At 46.7% G+C, this 20,748-nt stretch overlaps 1 protein-coding gene across 2 annotated transcripts in view; it reads right to left on the reverse strand.

Moving 5' to 3' along the window:
- Nucleotides 1–20,748, reverse strand: part of LOC106586535 (ephrin type-A receptor 3) — a 153,631-nt gene that overhangs the window by 10,276 nt on the left and 122,607 nt on the right. For both annotated transcript variants that reach the window (XM_014173940.3, XM_045707295.2), the window contains exons 12-15: nt 18,105–18,166; nt 12,189–12,398; nt 6,989–7,138; nt 5,906–6,099 (exon numbers count right to left, since the gene is read on the reverse strand). In XM_014173940.3, coding sequence (XP_014029415.2) covers nt 5,906–6,099; nt 6,989–7,138; nt 12,189–12,398; nt 18,105–18,166 — 616 coding nt within the window. The remainder of the gene's footprint in view (nt 1–5,905; nt 6,100–6,988; nt 7,139–12,188; nt 12,399–18,104; nt 18,167–20,748) is intronic.

The raw sequence follows: 20,748 nt of genomic DNA on the forward strand, positions 1-20,748 counted from the left end.
TAACTAGACCGGCGGTAGCCTATACGAGGGGTACTCAACTACTAAAATAACTAGACCGGCGGTAGCCTATACGAGGGGTACTCAACTACTAAAATAACTAGACCGGCGGTAGCCTATACGAGGGGTACTCAACTACTAAAATAACTAGACCGGCGGTAGCCTATACGAGGGGTACTCAACTACTAAAATAACTAGACCGGCGGTAGCCTATACGAGGGGTACTCAACTACTAAAATAACTAGACCGGCGGTAGCCTATACGAGGGGTACTCAACTACTAAAATAACTAGACCGGCGGTAGCCTATACGAAGGGTACTCAACTACTAAAATAACTAGACCGGCGGTAGCCTATACGAGGGGTACTCAACTACTAAAATAACTAGACCGGCGGTAGCCTATACGAGGGGTACTCAACTACTAAAATAACTAGACCGGCGGTAGCCTATACGAGGGGTACTCAACTACTAAAATAACTAGACCGGCGGTAGCCTATACGAGGGGTACTCAACTACTAAAATAACTAGACCGGCGGTAGCCTATACGAGGGGTACTCAACTACTAAAATAACTAGACCGGCGGTAGCCTATACGAGGGGTACTCAACTACTAAAATAACTAGACCGGCGGTAGCCTATACGAGGGGTACTCAACTACTAAAATAACTAGACCGGCGGTAGCCTATACGAGGGGTACTCAACTACTAAAATAACTAGACCGGCGGTAGCCTATACGAGGGGTACTCAACTACTAAAATAACTAGACCGGCGGTAGCCTATACGAGGGGTACTCAACTACTAAAATAACTAGACCGGCGGTAGCCTATACGAGGGGTACTCAACTACTAAAATAACTAGACCGGCGGTAGCCTATACGAGGGGTACTCAACTACTAAAATAACTAGACCGGCGGTAGCCTATACGAGGGGTACTCAACTACTATTTGAGAAGGTCCGGTCATACACATTTCCTAGGTAGCATAGATCTGGATAGATACATGCGACCCTAAACTGTTCACACCCCTCTTGTTGGCGGAAAGAAAATGGTGCAGTTTTTAAGCAAATTTTTTGCAATTCTACACATTTTGCTATGTCTTATGTGTGTTCATATGATACCAGAGTGAGTCAACAAAATCAATGGGCACATAATCTGGCCATGATAAATAACTACAAGATTTAGATAGCTGCTTAGCCTATTTTACCTACCTAGATAACATGGGCTACTTGATCAACTGAACATTTCTGACAGATTATAAATAGCTCTCTAAGATTATTTAGTGAATGGCATAACAAGAGAAAAACTACCCATGCACTGCCAAATTTCGAAATTGCACCTTGTGTATTCTACTATTACAACTCCCAACCACAATAAATTGAAAGCCCAACTGACCCACAGTCCGTATTAACCCCGTTCTGGGACCGGATCCGGACTGCGGTCCACCTGTTAACTATGGCTGCCCTATCCAGTATGGGTAGGCCTAGGCTGCAGTATTGCTGTAAGATAGGAGTGCGACATGATAATGTAGCCTACCGTATTTAAGCCTATTCCAAGACAGGAGATAGAAACACAATCATGTATTGACGAACAAAATTAACAAAATGATGAACCAAGTTTTTTGCATAGAAGTATGGGCTGCAAAATATACTTTTAAATAGTTTCGAATAGACAATCAAACATGCAGAATGCACGGCCAGTGTTTGGCACTCGCTATAGGCGGCATGCATTTTTTGTTTGAAAAAGTCACCGTAAAAGATGAAAACATTCTGCCACACCTCTACAGAAATGTGCTATTGCACTTTATTTGTAGAAATTGACATGGCCCAGTTCCAACATTTCCAAATGATACAGCAAATGAAGGCTTTTTTGTTTTCCAGGCGAGGTTGTAGCAGTCAGAATGGCTCTGATTTATCAATAAAAAACGTGGATATGTTACGTGCGACAGTTTGATAAATCCCAATAATTTATTGAGCACGCAAATCATAGAATCACCACGTACGCCAGAATTTTGTAAGAAATGTAAGCACACTTGATAAATGAGGCCCCAGGCCCTTCTCTATAGCCCTCATGCTCATACTCATCAAACCCAAATCCCAAACCCCTCTCTTCTCATATCTTCTCTCCTACTCGGCTCGGACACCCTGTATTCAAGCCCTCTCGACACTCGCCCTTGGCCTGTTAAGGTACACCTGCACTAAGATTCTCTCCCTTTCGCCCCATAGACTCAAACTCTCACCCCAGGTCCCCAGACAGCGTACTCTAGCCACAGCTTTGATCTGGGCCCGTGGGGGATGGGATCTCCATTAGTCAGGGTAGCCCAGAGACATATTAGGTGTGTGAGGCCGAACACAGCTGCTCCTTTGGTATAGTGGCACACACACACTCTCATAAATCACCTTGTCCTCCGTCTCTCCCCCTCCCACCCCTCTCGCCCTGCGCTCAGCCCAGTGTTAAAAGCCAATCAGGAAAATTACATGCAAACTCCCAGGGACCCATTTTCACTTTCTTAACAAACCATTAGTCAACGTTATGAGCGCCGACGTCTCCATAATACCAGAAACGTCTGATCCACCAACCCAGTGCCTCCCTCCCTCTCTCCCCTGTTCCAGCTCCAGCCTCCCTCCCTCTCTCCCCTGTTCCAGCTCCAGCCTCCCTCCCTCTCTCCCCTGTTCCAGCTCCAGCCTCCCTCCCTCTCTCCCCTGTTCCAGCTCCAGCCTCCCTCCCTCTCTCCCCTGTTCTAGCTCCAGCCTCCCTCCCTCTCTCCCCTGTTCCAGCTCCAGCCTCCCTCCCTCTCTCCCCTGTTCCAGCTCCAGCCTCCCTCCCTCTCTCCCCTGTTCCAGCTCCAGCCTCCCTCCCTCTCTCCCCTGTTCTAGCTCCAGCCTCCCTCCCTCTCTCCCCTGTTCCAGCTCCAGCCTCCCTCCCTCTCTCCCCTGTTCCAGCTCCAGCCTCCCTCCCTCTCTCCCCTGTTCCAGCTCCAGCCTCCCTCCCTCTCTCCCCTGTTCCAGCTCCAGCCTCCCTCCCTCTCTCCCCTGTTCTAGCTCCAGCCTCCCTCCCCTGTTCCAGCTCCAGCCTCCCTCCCTCTCTCCCCTGTTCTAGCTCCAGCCTCCCTCCCTCCCTCCCCTGTTCCAGCTCCAGCCTCCCTCCCTCCCTCCCCTGTTCTAGCTCCAGCCACCCTCCCCTGTTCCAGCTCCAGCCTCCCTCCCTCTCTCCCCTGTTCCAGCTCCAGCCTCCCTCCCTCTCTCCCCTGTTCTAGCTCCAGCCTCCCTCCCCTGTTCCAGCTCCAGCCTCCCTCCCTCTCTCCCCTGTTCCAGCTCCAGCCTCCCTCCCTCTCTCCAATGTTCCAGCTCCAGCTCCAGCCTCCCTCCCTCTCTCCCCTGTTCCAGCTCCAGCCTCCCTCCCTCTCTCCCCTGTTCTAGCTCCAGCCTCCCTCCCTCTCTCCCCTGTTCCAGCTCCAGCCTCCCTCCCTCTCTCCCCTGTTCCAGCTCCAGCCTCCCTTCCTCCCTGCCTCCTCTCTGCCCGCCCAAGGCCACTCTACACAGGCTACAGCAGCCCCTCAGTCCCACGGTGGTCAAAACAAAGGGAGGGAAACAAGAAGAAACAGAGTATAAGGGATGTTGTACAGCATGTAAAAGAGAAAGAGTAAGAGAAAGGAGGAATATCAGGAGGTGTTGCGTTTAGGGAGAGAAAGAGGGAGATAATACACTGAGTGCTCTTTCAATGACAGACTGACCAGGTGAATCCAGGTAAACGCTATGATAACTTAGTGATGTCACTTGTTAAATCTACTTCAATGTATATGTGTATATGAAGGGCAGGAGACAGGTTAAAGAAGGATTTCTAAGCCTTAAAACAATTTACACATGGATTTTGTATGGGTGCGATTCAGAGGGTGAATGGGCAAGACAAAATATTTATAGTGCCTTTGAACGGGATATGGTAGTAGGTGCCAGGGGCACCGGTTTGAGTCAAGAACTGCAACGCTGCTGGGTTTTTCATGCTCAACAGGTTACCGCATTTATCAAGAATGGTCCACCACCCAAAGGACATCCAGTCAACTTGACAACTGTGGGAAGCATTGAGGTCAATATGGGCCAGCATTCCTTTTCAACGTCCATTCTCAGAGGCCTGATCACACAGGGTCAGATTGAGTCTGATCATAACGTCCTGTGTACACAGGAAACAGTAAGCGTTTGTTTATGACTGCCTCTGTTTGGTCCATGTCACTGTAACAGTGTAGGTTCCGTTCCTCTCCTCGCCCCAACCTGGGCTCGAACCAGGGACCCTTGCACACATCAACAACTGACACCCACGAAGCATCGTTACCCATCGCGCCACAAAAGCCGCGGCCCTTGCAACGCAAGGGGAAACCCTACTTCAAGTCTCAGAGCGAGTGACGTCACTGATTGAAACGCTATTAGCGCGCACCACCGCTAACTAACTAGCTAGCCATTTCACATCGGTTACACTCACCCCCCCTTTGACCTCCTCCTTTTCCGCAGCAAACAATGATCCGGGTCAACAGCATCAATGTAAGAGTGTAGGTTCCGTCCCTCTCTTTGCCCCAACCCGGGCTCGAACCAGGGACCCTTGCACACATCAACAACTGACACCCCACAAAGCATCGTTACCCATCGCGCCACAAAAGCCGCGGCCCTTGCGATGCAAGGGGAAACCCTACTTCAAGTCTCAGAGCGAATGACGTCACTGATTGAAACGCTATTAGCGCGCACCACCGCTAACTAACTAGCTAGCCATTTCACATCGGTTACATCACTACTAACTGGGTCTACATACAATCAGGTTTGGGTCCATAATGAGAACAATGTAAAGATAATACTGCTCTCCCCTATAGGGGTCTGTCCCATACTAAATAAATGCTCTCCCCTATAGGGGTCTGTCCCATACTAAATAAATGCTCTCCCCTATAGGGATCTGCCCCATACTAAATAAATGCTCTCCCCTATAGGGGTCTGTCCCATACTAAATAAATGCTCTCCCCTATAGGGATCTGCCCCATACTAAATAAATGCTCTCCCCTATAGGGATCTGTCCCATACTAAATAAATGCTCTCCCCTATAGGGGTCTGCCCCATACTAAATAAATGCTCTCCCCTATAGGGGTCTGCCCCATACTAAATAAATGCTCTCCCCTATAGGGATCTGCCCCATACTAAATAAATGCTCTCCCCTATAGGGGTCTGCCCCATAATACTGTACATACAACACTCCCCTATAGGCCTATACACCACTATCATGTCCTAACACATTCACAGAGGTAGAGGAACACCTTCTATGAGGTCTCTATTATAATATGGGGTTGATATCTTATGCGATTCAATGTGGTTTATATCTTTAATAGATCCACCAAGGTCTTGCACCTTGGTTGGACGACGAGGTAGAGACAGCATCAGTAATATTGAAGGCCAGCAGAAGGGGAAGCGTGTGATAGAGAGAAAGAAACTAAAAGCGAGGAAAGGATAAACTAGTCCCAGGGTGGAGGACAGTGTTTCCTGTCACTGCTGTCACTAATGAGCAGGATGTGCCGTGACCCATAATGCCTTGGATAACGCGTCGGGAGTGGATATGTTCGATGTCAATCTGTATTGAGCCAGGTGCAATGATTAGGCGTTAAGGGGAGGAAAGAGCCAGGTGATTGGGAGAGGAGCAGCTGTGATTTAGGGGGGCAGGTGTTTGGGGGTTGAGTGGATGAGAAAGACTAACACTAAAACAACAAAGTATGGCTAGCTGTTAAGTTTAGATCTTTATAGTAAAGATGGTGGATAAATGAAGATATCCCATAAAACCCTGTCTCCATGTATAGTACCTGGATGATGGGTTGGCTGCCAGGGTTTGGTTAGGGTTCAGGGGTCAGAGGTCAGGGTTGAGAGCATGCTGTGTAGATGTTTATAGTACCTGGGTGAGGTGTTGGCTGTGATCTTCAGGCTCCCAGGGTTGCGTATGAGTTTATCCAGGATGCTGACGATCTGTTCGAACTTGGGTCTGTTGTTCCTCTCCTTCTGCCAGCAGTCCAACATCAGCTGGTACAGAGTAGCAGGACAGTCCATAGGAGGAGGCAGTCTGTAGCCCTCATCTACTGCTTTGATAACCTGGAGGGATAGAGGGAGAGATAGAGAGGGAGAGAGAGAGGGGGGGAGAGGAAGGGGAGAGATAGGGAGCTTGAGAGAGAGCGCGAGAGAGCGCGAGAGAGCGCGTGAGAGTGTTAGAGATAGAGAGGGAGAGAGAGAAGAGGGGGAGAGAGAGAAAGAGAGTGAGAGAGAGAGAGGGGGAGAGAGAGGAGTGGGAGAGAGAGAGCGAGAGAGAGAGAGCGAGAGAAAGAGAGAGGGGGGAGAGAGAGAGAGAGTGCGAGAGAGAGAGAGCAAGAGAGGGGAGTGGGAGAGAGAAAGAGACGGACAGAGAAAAAGAGAGAAGAGGGAGAGAGAGGGGGTGGGAGAGAGAGGAGTGGGAGAGCGAGAGAATGAGAGAGCACCAGAGAGATAATTAGGTGTGCAGCAGGACAGTCTATAGGAGGAGGTAGTACAGTGTGTCAGTGGGTGGTAAAGATGGAGGTGTTATTATAGTCCAGGGGAGTTGGCAGTGAAACAGTACTGTACTGGCAGAAGTGCTGACTGTGCATCCGCTCATAATAGAAGCCCTCCCTCTCAATTCTCTCTCTCTCTCTCTCTCTCTCTCTCTCTCTCTCTGTCTCTGTCTTTGTCTCTGTCTCTCTCTCTCTCTGTCTCTCTCTCTCTCTCTGAGCGCTAGTGCTCAAGTGACAATGATGCATTTAGGGGGGGGGGGGGGGGGGGGGTGTGGGGTGTGTGTGTGTGTGTGTGTGTGTGTGTGTGCGTGCGTGTGTGTCAACTCTGGTGCTAGAGCTGTATTCCTTGTCCAGGTCATCAGGCCTCAGGCTCAGTCCACCACCTGGTCACTCTACGCATCATTTCCTCTCTCAGCAGGAAGTTCATTAGGTCTTCTTGGCGACAGCTGTGTACTCACGTCCTGATTGGACATCTCCCAGTAAGGCCGCTCCCCGTATGACATCACTTCCCAGAGCACGATACCGTAGCTCCAGGCATCGCTGGCCGAGGTGAACTTCCTGTAGGAGATGGCCTCTGGAGCTGTCCACCTGATAGGGATCTTACCTCCCTGAGAGAGACGGAGAGAGAGAGAGAGAGAGAGAGAGAGAGAGAGAGAGAGAGAGAGAGAGAGAGAGAGGGGGGGGGGGGGGGGGGGGGGAAAGAACAGATAAAGTAATTTGTTTCAAGCAACAATGGATCACAAGGTATCCTGAAATAGAAGGAGAAATACATTTAGCCGACTTCATAAGTTGCTTTAGGTTATGTTTGACCTGAAAATGGATATAAAGAGAGAGGGAAAGAGAGATGGGAGAGGGGTCTAGGTCCTAGCCCCAGCCTCCAGAACTGCAGGGCCTTGTTCCATTTGTTCCATCTCCACTGTTTTCTCCTGGGGGAGAGGGAAAAGGGGATAGAGGAATAAAGGTAGAGAGAGAGGGAAAGAGAGGTAGAGAGGGGGCCTGTAGGCTGTCCCTGTGTTTCTCCTGCTCTGTGCCTACCCTCAGGGGGCTGCTGAACTTACTCAAGGCTTAGCCTGCGTCATGCCAACAGAGGAGAGGAAAAGAAAAGCGCGGAGAGAAGAAAAGGGGAAAGGAGCCAAAGCTAACGACCTCCTGGCCAAGTTACACAACTCCTGGCCAGCTCTCTCTAAACACACAGCCCTCAGAAAACAAACCACTTCCGCCCTCACAAATCAAATCATATCAAATTTTATTTGTCACATGCGCCGAAATAAAATGGGTGTAGACTTTACCAACGAGACCTTCCCAACGAGACCTTCCCAATGAGACCTTCCCAATGAGACCTTCCCAATGAGACCTTCCCAATGAGACCTTCCCAATGAGACCTTCCCAACGAGACTTTACCAACGAGACCTTCCCAACGAGACCTTCCCAACGAGACTTTACCAACGAGACCTTCCCAACGAGACCTTCCCAATGAGACCTTCCCAACGAGACTTTACCAACGAGACCTTACCAATGAGACCTTCCCAATGAGACCTTCCCAATGAGACCTTCCCAATGAGACCTTCCCAACGAGACCTTCCCAACGAGACCTTCCCAATGAGACCTTCCCAACGAGACTTTACCAACGAGACCTTCCCAACGAGACCTTCCCAACGAGACTTTACCAACGAGACCTTCCCAACGAGACCTTCCCAACGAGACCTTCCCAATGAGACCTTCCCAACGAGACTTTACCAACGAGACCTTCCCAATGAGACCTTCCCAACGAGACTTTACCAACGAGACCTTCCCAACGAGACCTTCCCAACGAGACCTTCCCAATGAGACCTTCCCAACGAGACCTTCCCAATGAGACCTTCCCAACGAGACCTTCCCAACGAGACCTTCCCAATGAGACCTTCCCAACGAGACCTTCCCAATGAGACCTTCCCAATGAGACCTTCCCAACGAGACTTTACCAACGAGACCTTCCCAACGAGACCTTCCCAATGAGACCTTCCCAACGAGACCTTCCCAACGAGACCTTCCCAATGAGACCTTCCCAATGAGACCTTCCCAACGAGACCTTCCCAATGAGACCTTCCCAATGAGACCTTCCCAACGAGACTTTACCAACGAGACCTTCCCTACAAGACTTTACCAACGAGACTTTACCAACGAGACCTTCCCAACGAGACCTTCCCAATGAGACCTTCCCAACAAGACTTTACCAACGAGACCTTCCCAACGAGACCTTCCCAATGAGACCTTCCCAACGAGACTTTACCAACGAGACCTTCCCAACGAGACCTTCCCAATGAGACCTTCCCAACGAGACTTTACCAATGAGACCTTCCAATGAGACCTTCCCAACGAGACCTTCCCAATGAGACCTTCCCAATGAGACCTTCCCAACGAGACCTTCCCAACGAGACCTTCCCAACGAGACTTTACCAACGAGACCTTCCCAATGAGACTTTACCAAAGAGACCTTCCCAATGAGACCTTCCCAACGAGACCTTCCCAACGAGACCTTCCCAACGAGACTTTACCAACGAGACCTTCCCAACGAGACCTTCCCAACGAGACTTTACCAACGAGACCTTCCCTACAAGACTTTACCAACAAGACCTTCCCAATGAGACCTTCCCAATGAGACCTTCCCAACGAGACTTTACCAACGAGACCTTCCCTACAAGACTTTACCAACGAGTTCTTCCCAACGAGACCTTCCCAATGAGACTTTCCCAACGAGACTTTACCAACGAGACTTTACCAACGAGACCTTCCCAACGAGACCTTCCCAATGAGACCTTCCCAACGAGACTTTACCAACGAGACCTTCCCAACGAGACCTTCCCAATGAGACCTTCCCAACGAGACTTTACCAACGAGACCTTCCCAACGAGACTTTACAAACGAGACCTTCCCAACGAGACTTTACCAACGAGACCTTCCCAACGAGACTTTACCAACGAGACCTTCCCTACAAGAGTCTTTGGCAACTTTTCGGGCCATCCTCTGACACTACAGAGGTCCTCAATGGCAGGGAGTTCGGCCCTAGTGATGTCACACATGCATGCAGGAGCACACACACACACCACACACAGATGTGCACACACGCACGCACGCACGCACTCGCGCACAAACACACACAAATAAATAAATCCACTTCTGTCTCTTGAATCCCTGGTGAGTGTGCATAAACACAGCCATCCTCAGGAGAACAAGGACTATACCTCTAATGAAGGTACAGTATGACACCACTCAGACACAGACAGACATGGTGCCTGACAGAACAGCATAGTGGTCTGACAGAAGAGGGAGGGAGAGACAACTGCCTGCTGGGTCTGATAGATTCATAACTGTAGAGTGGATGAGAACTCCGCTCTATTACTACTAACACACTGGGGGAAGTCTATTAGCATATTTTAGGTCATGGGTTTGTGGGAGTGAAGTAAAAGCTGGTGAGTGTTTATTTAACATGGGGGTCTAAAGCAGTTATTACAGCATTGTATACTAATGTCAGGCCACAAGGTGACCCCCCCCCCCCCCCCCCCACACACACACACACACACACACACACACACACACACACACACACTGTTATGGTGATAGGTTGGATACAAAGCCCTCTTGATTTTGCTTTACTACTATGTTTGTCATTCCTTTCCCATGATCCTTCAGGAGAACACAAACATTTATGTTGGCGTTATCTCACCCTGATTTTATTTATGTGCTGGCTGTCCCACTCCACACTGCTGAGAGGCCAGACGTTTGTGTATCGGTGTGTGTGTTAGTGCACGTGTGTGTGACATATGAGGTGATTTGTCTCATGGACAGCGTGTATTCACAGAGAGTGCTAGCGAGGGGAAGATAGAGCAACAGAAAGGGAGTGAGAGATACACAGCAAATTTGTGGGTGTTAAAAGCTTGGTGTTGAGGTAAAAAGTGTTGTGAGTGTTACAGTGCTGATTCTAGTGGGGTTAATGCCAGTGGGATTGAAATTGACACCACCTGGCGAAGTGTTAACAAGGTGGTGGTGTTGCTGCTCCTCGACTGTTTTAAGTTCATTTACGTTTAGTTAATTTACGTAGACATGGCAGGGGCCTCATCATATTTCCCAGCATGCTTTGTTGCGGATTGCTTTTTAGAATCGTTTTTTTAATACTGATGTTTCTGGATGAACATTAATTGATAGATTGATCTTATACTACACAAAGATACATAACATACATTTTTCTAAACTAATCCAATCTGTAAGTGGTTAGACTAATTTAACTCATTATTGAGATGGTTGTTCCAGTTTAGATGGTTTAGGTAGTCTCATTTATCAATCTTCCCTACCTTGGCAGTCATTCTAACAGCAGATTGCAGGTGATTAAAAGTTCCAATTGTTGGAACTCTGGCTGAATTCCAATTGGAATTATATAACACTTTGCAAGCCAGCATAATATGACTTGCCGATGTGGCCTGCAAACCAGGAGTTTCAGACCACTGTGTTAGGGTAAAACTAGGCTGTCGAAGTATGGTATTATTAAAATGTTTTATGTATTGTCATAAATAATATATGTTTTATGAAAAAATATTCACTAAGGCACTCACTTGGTGTTAGTTTAACACTATTTCGGTGGGTCACATATACACACTAAGAAAGTGTTAGATTTAGCACTGTAGGTGTTAAAACATTCTCATCTCAAATTTTCTGTGTGGAGAGATGCCCTTTTGTATAAACCTGAGACAGAGGTCGGTCAGCTCAGCTATGTCTGACAGTGATAACCATTCTCTCTGTCCACAGAAACCTGTCCACTCACTATTAGACAGCAGAATTATGAACAAAGGGGGTTCTTACAGTACATGGCAGACTCCCATCTCACACAGCAAATTTGAGATCAGAATATTAACACCCAGTGTAAAACTTAACACATTTTTAGAAATGATATGTGACCCAGAAAAATAGTGTTAAACTAACACTTATTAAAATGTTCACAAACTAACACCCATAGAGTGTTGGCCCCTAACACCATGGGTGTTGCAAATTCTAACTTAAATTAAGACTTTATTAGAGTTGATGCTGTTACACTTTTTTGTGTTAGGGATTAACAAATGTAGTGTTACATTACACATTATTATATATTTTTTTTTTGGGGGGGGGGGGGTTGTTTTAACATTGGAGGTTGTAAATCCTTATTTGCATATTTCCCAGCATTCCTTTCATGTGAATGTGAGCGATACCCACCCATTACTGTATTTGCTAGTGACAGAGACACAGTTATTGCGTTCCACAACTTCTAGTCCTTCAGCCTATACCAAGTGACTGTCTAAGTGTGTTTGAAAAGTAAAAATCTACCTGCAACAAAGCATTAGGCCCCTCCCACATCCTTTTCACTCAGAGAGTTAACAGGAATGAACTCAACAAAGTTGAGTAACAACACCATGCAGTGTTGATTCCACTGTGATTCAAATAACACTTCATTTATTTACTGCATGTGGTGTCAATTTCAATCCCATTGGTGTTAACCCCACTAGAATCGACACTCAGATATAACACTCACTTTTTACCTTAAAGCGAGATTTTAACACTTGCACATTTGCTGTGCATACTATCCTACCTCTAAGACAAAACAACTTTTAAACCCATCTGTTCTCATTGATAAACCCAACAAACACGTCTTACCCGCGTGGTGTAAGCAGCCTCTGGGTCGTCCTCCAGGACTCTGGACAGGCCGAAGTCAGACACCTTACACACCAGGTTGCTGTTGACCAGAATGTTGCGGGCGGCCAGGTCTCTGTGGACGTAGCCCATGTCTGACAGGTACTTCATGCCCGACGCAATGCCACGCAGCATGCCCACCAACTGGATACCAGTAAACTGGGCATCGTGTTTCTGTAAGGAGGAGGCAGAGGAGGAAGAGGGTTGAAGAGAGAAGGGGAAGGGAGAGAAATAGAGAGAGAGATGAGAGTAGGAGAGAGAGAGAGAAAGAGAGGAGAGAGAGCGAAACAGAGATAGAATCAATCACAAGTGGAATGTCATACCTCTAAAACAAATGAGATTGGATTGATAAACAGAATGAATATGACCTTTCTGTTAAAAAAAATACAGCGGAACAATCATATATTAACATTCAAACCAATTACATTAACCTTTCAATTCACCTCTGACATTAACTTGGTCATTTCAATGTGAATTGTACAATCCTCATCTCCACAACCAAATAGGCCTGACAATACCATGCCAGAGTCTTTGACTAAATAGATGGTGTTTTCTAGGGCACTATATAAAGCCCAGACCACCTGGTAGAGACAGGCTGAGTCGGATCAAAGCTGCTACAGTCATATAGTCATAACACAAACATGAGGCACAGTAAAGTGGTGTGGAGGAGAGGGATGACTGTGTGGTTGTGTGTGTGTGTGTGTGTGTGTGTGTGTGTGTGTGTGTGTGTGTGTGTGTGTGTGTGTGTGTGTGTGTGTGTGTGTGTGTGTGTGTGTGTGTGTGTGTGTGTGTGTGTGTGTGTGTGTGTGTGTGTGCGCGTGGTATGACAGGTCCCAGTGATAAAAGCCAGGCCACTCTACGGCCAGAGGAAATAGCTGGAGAAGGTTGCAGCTACTCCCTTTTCTATCAGAAGGGATGCTGTGCAGACACACAGGCACATGTGGAAAACTTCTAAAATGGGTCCTACACGCACACACACTCCTGTCTGGTCATGTTGATTTAATGTTGTTCTAACGTTGGTTAATTTCAGTAAGCCAGAGTCTCTGGTTAGCTACACTCTCAGAAAAAAATGTAATATTTTAATATATTTTTAAATGAACCTTTATTTAACAAGGCAAGTCAGTTAAGAACAAATTCTTATTCACAATTATGGCCTACCAAAAGGCAAAAGCCTCCTGCGGGGACGGGGGCTGGATAAAACATAAATATATATATAAATATAGGACAAAACACACATCACGACAATAGAGACAACACAACACTACATAAAGACAGACCTAAGACAACATAGCAAGGCAGCAACACATGACAATCTCCACTCGGCACAGCCAGAAGAGGACTGGCCACCCCTCATAGTCTGGTTCCTCTCTAGGTTTCTTCCTAGGTTTTGGCCTTTCTAAGGAGTTTTGACTAGCAACCGTGATTCTACACCTGCATTGCTTGCTGTTTGGGGTTTTAAGCTGGGTTTCTGTACAGCACTTTGATATATCAGCTGACGTAAGAAGGGCTATATAAATACATTTGATTTGATTTGATGGCAACACAGCATGGTAGCAACACAACATAGTAGCAGAATAAAACATGGAACAAACATTATTGGGCAGTCAACAGCACAAAGGTCAAGAAGGTAGAGAAAACAATACATCACGCAAAGCAGCCACAACTATCAGTAAGAGTGTCCATGATTGAGTCTGAATGAAGAGATTAAGATAAAACTATGCAGTTTGAGTGTTTGTTGCAGCTCGTTCCAGTCGCTAGCTGCAGCGAACTGAAAAGAGGAGCGACCCAGGGATGTGTGTGCTTTGGGGACCTTTAACAGAATGTGACTGGCAGAACAGGTGTTGTATGTGGAGGATGAGGGCTGCAGTAGATATCTCAGATACCTTTGCAGAGGGATAGGGTTCTATCAAGAACCGTTTTGATCGGAAGAGCCCTTTTTGGAAGACAATGGTTCTAACTTGAACCTTTAACAATCTTAGAACTGTTTTTGGAAGAAAGGGCTCTATAATGATTATTTGGAAGGTAAGAAGGAGTCTTTGGAAGATAAGAAGGGTTCTCCATAGAACTATATATTATATTTCCCAGCATTCTCTATTGCAGGGAGATTTTAAGAATTAATTTCTGTAATTTCTGTGTTTTTGTATGTACATTGATTGGTTGATAAATGTTATGCTACACAAAGATAAATAACGTACAGTTTTCTAAACTAATCCAATCTGTTGGATGTATAGCACCTGTTACTGAGATAGTTGTTCCAGTTTAGATGATTGAGGTCGTTTCCGTATTCAACCCTCCCTACCTTGGCAGTCATTCTGAATGCAGGTTGCGGGTGGTTCTCAATTCCACTTGTTGTATATCTTAACTGTGGCAGGATTCCAATAGAAATTAAACATCACTTTGCAAGCCAGCATTATGTGACTTTCAGGCCTGATGTGGCCTGTAAACCAGGATATTCCTAACACCACTGTGGTAGGGTATACAGTGAGCTCCAAAATTACTGGCACCCCTGACTGGCAATGCACAAACAATACTTAAAAAATATAAACAATATAATTATAGAGATAAACTCAAAATACCAACATGTGAGAAATACTGTACTTTATTAATGTTTCAATGGATCCGACCAAAATCATACAATTATTTAATACAAAATACTTAATTATTGGTACTCCTCATTTAGTACTAGTCCTCTGGTAAGGATACCAGCATGGAGTCTTTTCCTGTAATGTTTGACAAGGTTAAGGAACACATTTGGAGGGATTTTAATTCCTGGTTTAATTTTGGTAGATGCTATTTACAATAATCTTTAAGAGTGCCATTAATTGTGAAATCTTCATTTGGAGGACATAGATTTTTTATTAAATCAATAAATGATTTTGGTGGGTTCCATTGAAACATTAATAAAGTACAGTATTTCTCACATGTTGGTATTTTGAGTTTATCTCTACAATTATATTGATATTATTTTTTAAGTATCTTTTGTGCATTGCCAGTCCGGGGTGCCAGTAATTTTGGAGCCCACTGTAACTAGGCCCTCAAAGAAAGGCCTTATGCTATAAGTATTGTCATAAATAACACAATTAGAATGCTAGTTCTAGGAAGAACCCTCAAAAGACAAAATGGTTCTCGGTAGAACCCTTCATAGACGGTTCTAGGAATAACCTTGAGATGATAAAATGTTTTTTGGTAGAACCCTTCATAGAGGGTTCTAGACAGGACCCTTCATTGAGGGTTCTAGGTAGAACCATATACAAGGGGTTCCTGGAAGAACCTTACATAATTATGTTTCTACGGCTGGCCATGCTTTCCACCTGGCTACCCGTACCCCGGTCAACAACCCTGCAACCCCCATAGCAACTTGCCCAAGCCTCCCCATTTCTCTTTCACCCAAATCCAAATAGCTGATGTTCTGAAAGAGCTGCAAAATCTGACCCCTACAAATCAGCCGGGCTAGACAATCTGGACCCTCTCTTTCTAAAATTATCCGCCGAAATTGTTGCAACCCCTATTACTAGCCTGTTCAACCTCTCTTTCGTATCGTCTGAGATCCCCAAAGATTGGAAAGCTGCCACGGTCATCCCCCTCTTCAAAGGGGGAGACACTCTAGACCCAAGCTGCTACAGACCTATATCTATCCTACCCTGCCTTTCTAAGGTCTTCGAAAGCCAAGTTAACAAACAGGTCACCCACCATTAAGAATCCCACCGTACCTTCTCCGCTATGGAATCTGGTTTCCGAGCTGGTCATGGGTGCACCTCAGCCACGCTCAAGGTCCTAAACGATATCATAACCACCATTGATAAGAGACAATACTGTGTAGCTGTATTCATCAACCTGGCCAAGGCTTTCGACTCTGTCGATCACCACATTCTTATCGGCAGACTCAACAGCCTTGGTTTCTCAAATGACTGCCTCGCCTGGTTCACCAACTACTTCTCAGACAGAGTTCAGTGTGTCAAATCGGAGGGCCTGTTGTCCGGACCTCTGGCAGTCTCTATAGGGGTGCCACAGTGTTCAGTCCTCGGGCTGACTCTTTTCTCTGTATACATCAACGACGTCGCTCTTGCTGCTGGTGATTCTCTGATCCACCTCTATGCAGACGACACCATTTTGTAAACTCCGGCCCTTCTTTGGACACTGTGTTAACTAACCTCCAGACAAGCTTCAATGCCATACAACTCTCCTTCCGTGGCCACCAACTGCTCTTAAATGCGAGTACAACTAAATGCATGCTCTTCAACCGATCGCTGCCCACACCTGCCCGCCCATCCAGCATCACTACTCTGGACGGACAACTACAAATACCTAGGTGTCTGGCTAGACTGTAAACTCTCCTTCCAGACTCACATTAAGCATCTCCAATCCAAAATTAAATCTAGAATCGGCTTCCTACTTCGCAACAAAGCATCCTTCACTGCCAAACATACCCTCGTAAAATGGACTATCCTACCGATCATTGAATTTGGCGATGTAATTTACAAAATAGCCTCCAACACTCTACTCAACAAATTGGATGCAGTCTATCACAGTGCCGTCCGTTTTGTCACCAAAGCCCCATATACTACCCACCACTGCGACCTGTATGCTCTCGTTGGCTGGCCCTCGCTTCATATTCGCCGCCAAACCCATTGGCTCCAGGTCATCTATAAGTCTTTGCTAGGTAAAGTCCCACCTTATCTCAGCTCACTGGTCACCATAGCAGTACCCACCCGTAGCACGCTCTCCAGCAGGTATATCTCACTGGTCACCCCCAAAGCCAATTCCTCCATTGGCCGCTTTTCCTTCCAGTTCTCTGCTGCCAATGACTGGAACGAACTGCAAAAATCACTGAAGCTGGAGACTCATATCTCCCTCACTAACGTTAAGCACCAGCTGTCAGAGCAGCTCACAGATCACTGCACCTATACATAGCCCATCTGTAAATAGCCCATCCAACTACCTCATCCCCCATACTGTTATTTATTCAATTTATTTTCTCCTTTGGACCCCAGTATCTCTACTTGTACACTCATCTTCTGCACATCTATCACTCCAGTGTTTAATTGCTATATTGTAATTATTTCGCCACTATGGCCTATTTATTGCCTCACCCCCCCTTATCCTACCTCATTTGCACACACTGTATATATACTTTTTATATTGTATTATTGACTGCATGTTTGTTTATTCCATGTGTAACTCTGTGTTTGTCACATCCTGACCATAGAAGCTTTTATTTTCTATGGTAGAGTAGGTCAGGGCATGACGGGGTTTTGTCTAGTTTACATTTTCTATGTTGTTATGTTCTAGTTTCTGTTTTTCTATGTTGTTTTTTTTGGGGATGATCTCCAATTAGAGGCAGCTGGTCATCGTTGTCTCTAATTGGGGATCATATTTAAGTAGATGTTTTTCCCACCTGGGTTTGTGGGAGATTATTTTGAGGTAGTGTATGTTTCACCTCTTCGTCACGGTTTGTTATTTTGTTTAGTAGTTTATTTGTATGTCTTGCATAGTTTCACAGTTATAATAAAATGTGGAACGATACACACGCTGCACCTTGGTCTCCTTTGTACGACAAACGTGACAGTGTTGTTGTTTGTGTTGCACTGCTTTGCTTTATCTTGGCCAGGTCGCAGTTGTAAATGAGAACTTGTTCTCAACTGGCCTACCTGGTTAAAAAGGTGAAAAAATAAATAAAATAAACATAGAGGGTTATATATAGAACCCTCTGCAAAGGGTTCTACTCAGTACTAACAAGGGTTCCTCTATGGGGACAAACCGAAGAACCCTGTATGGTTCTACTTAGCACCTTTTTCTAAGAGTGTAATGTTGTATGGCGTGGAAAACACAAAGGCAGGGTAAAGATAAGTCTATTTTAGCTGAGTAATGTTTTAAACTCACTCTCAGAAAGCTGTCCAAGGATCCATTCTCCATGTATTCAGTTACTATCATCACAGGTTTACCTGAAGAGAGAAGAGAAACCACCAGGTTAGACCATTTTTCATATATGGCAAAACACATTTACGCACATGCACGCACACACGCACGCACGCACGCACACACACACACACACACACACACACACACCACACACACACACACACACACACACACACACACACACACACACACACACACACACACACACACACACACATATATATATCATATATATACACACACATATATATATCATATATATACACACACAGACATTGGGTTCAGCAGTGATTCCTCTAGCTGGATGAAAGGGCCCATGCAGGGCTGAGTGTACAGGTCCTCTGGGTCACCTGTCAGAGAAACATCTTTATTCCAGCAGCAGCAGAAATGGTTACTATAAATCTGGATTGTTATCATCTGGCCCTGATTCACTAGACCAGAGGAGAGGAGAGGAAACCAGAGGAGAGGAGACCAGAGGAGAGGAGACCAGAGGAGAGAACAGCAGAGGAGAGCAGAGCAGAGCAGAGGAGAGGAGAGGAGAGGAGAGGAGAGGAGAGGAGAGGAGAGGAGAGGAGAGGAGAGGAGAGGAGAGGAGAGGAGAGGAGAGGAGAGCAGAGCAGAGCAGAGCAGATAAGAGGAGAGCAGAGGAGAGCAGAGGGGAGGAGAGGAGAGGAGAGGAGAGGAGATTAGAGGAGACCAGAGGAGAGCAGATGAGAGGAGAGCAGAGGAGGCCAGAGGAGAGGAGAGCAGAGGAGAGGAAACCAGAGGAGAGGAGACCAGAGGAGAGGAGAGGAGACCAGAGGAGAGGAGGCCGGAGGAAACCAGAGGAGAGCAGAGGAGAGGAGAGCAGAGGAGAGGAGAGCAGAGGAGAGGAGAGCAGAGGAGACCAGATGAGAGTTGAGGAGACCAGAGGACAGCAGAGGAGAGGAGACCAGAGGAGACCAGAGAAGACCAGAGGAGAGCAGAGGAGAGGAGAGGAGGCCAGAGGAGAGGAGAGCAGAGGAGACCAGAGGAGAGCAGAGGAGACCAGATGAGAGTTGAGGAGACCAGAGGACAGCAGAGGAGAGGAGACCAGAGGAGACCAGAGAAGACCAGAGGAGACCAGAGGTAAGGAGAGGAGACCAGAGGAGAGGAGAGGAGACCAGAGAAGAGGAGAGGAGACCAGAGGAGAGGAGAGGAGACCAGAGGAGAGGAGACCAGAGGAGAGGAGAGGAGACCAGAGAAGAGGAGAGCAGGTTTAGAACCAGTAGAAACGAGGGGGGAAATGACTTCAAGTCAGCCGTAGTCAAATGAACAGCACTGCTGTCACGACAGGTTTGTGTCAGATGGTTATGGGTTCCCCCTCTTCACCCTCCCTCCCTCACTCTCTATTTCTCACTTTCTCTCTTTATCTATCGCTCTCCCGCACCCTCCCCATCCCTCTCTCCACCTCCTTCTATCCCCCTCTCCGTCATGCATGTTGTAAATGTATCAAAGTGAAATTCCACATCTGGCAACGCAGAACTCATTTACAGATCTGTCAGAGGAAGGGGATGATGGACCCTGCTGTAAAAAGAAACACATTTATAACCCTCGTTGGAAAAATAAACGTCAATTAATAAAACTGGCTGCCTCACAAACTGCTTGTGTTTAAATGGTGAGCTAAAACAAGACTAGGTTTGGTCAGAGCAGTGGTTCAACCTTACCACAACCAGCAGCTTTCATTTTCTGCTGGGTTAAGTACCGGCACCATTTATAGAAAATAATCTCATGAACTACAAACCCTGGAACTGTAAAATTAAAGTGAGTGAGGACACCTTTTTCATTCCATCTCATGAACTAGGTCTAGATTTTACAGTGTAGTGATAAGGGCTGACTAACTGACAGTCCAACCTGCTACTCATCTAGATAATAACAGGACTTTCCCTTCAAATAAGGTCTGCTGGTCCAAACACAGCCATAGACACAATTAAACACCCACCCTCTAAAAGACACTGATGGATTGGTCAAACACACCCCCCTCTATAAGACCTTGATGGATTGGCCCAACACCCCCCTCTATAAGACCCTGATGGATTGGTCAAACACCCCCCTCTATAAGACCCTGATGGATTGGCCCAACACCCCCCTCTATAAGACCCTGATGGATTGGCCCAACACCCCCCTCTATAAGACCCTGACGGATTGGCCCAACACCCCCCTCTCTAAGACCCTGATGGATTGGTCAAACACCCCCCTCTATAAGACCCTGATGGATTGGTCCAACACCCCCCTCTATAAGACCCTGATGGATTGGTCCAACACCCCCCTCTATAAGACCCTGATGGATTGGCCCAACACCCCCTCTATAAGACCCTGATGGATTGGCCCAACACCCCCTCTATAAGACCCTGATGAATTGGTCCAACACCCCCCTCTATAAGACCCTGATGGATTGGCCCAAAACCCCCTCTATAAGACCCTGATGGATTGGCCCAACATCCCCTCTATAAGACCCTGATGGATTGGCCCAACAACCCCCTCTATAAGACCCTGATGGATTGGCCCAACAACCCCCTCTATAAGACCCTGATGGATTGGCCCAACACCCCCCTCTATAAGACCCTGATGGATTGGTCCAACACCC

This window comes from Salmo salar, chromosome 25 (assembly GCF_965601325.2).
Source record: "Salmo salar chromosome 25, fSalSal1, whole genome shotgun sequence".
Taxonomy (NCBI): Eukaryota; Metazoa; Chordata; class Actinopteri; order Salmoniformes; family Salmonidae; genus Salmo; species Salmo salar.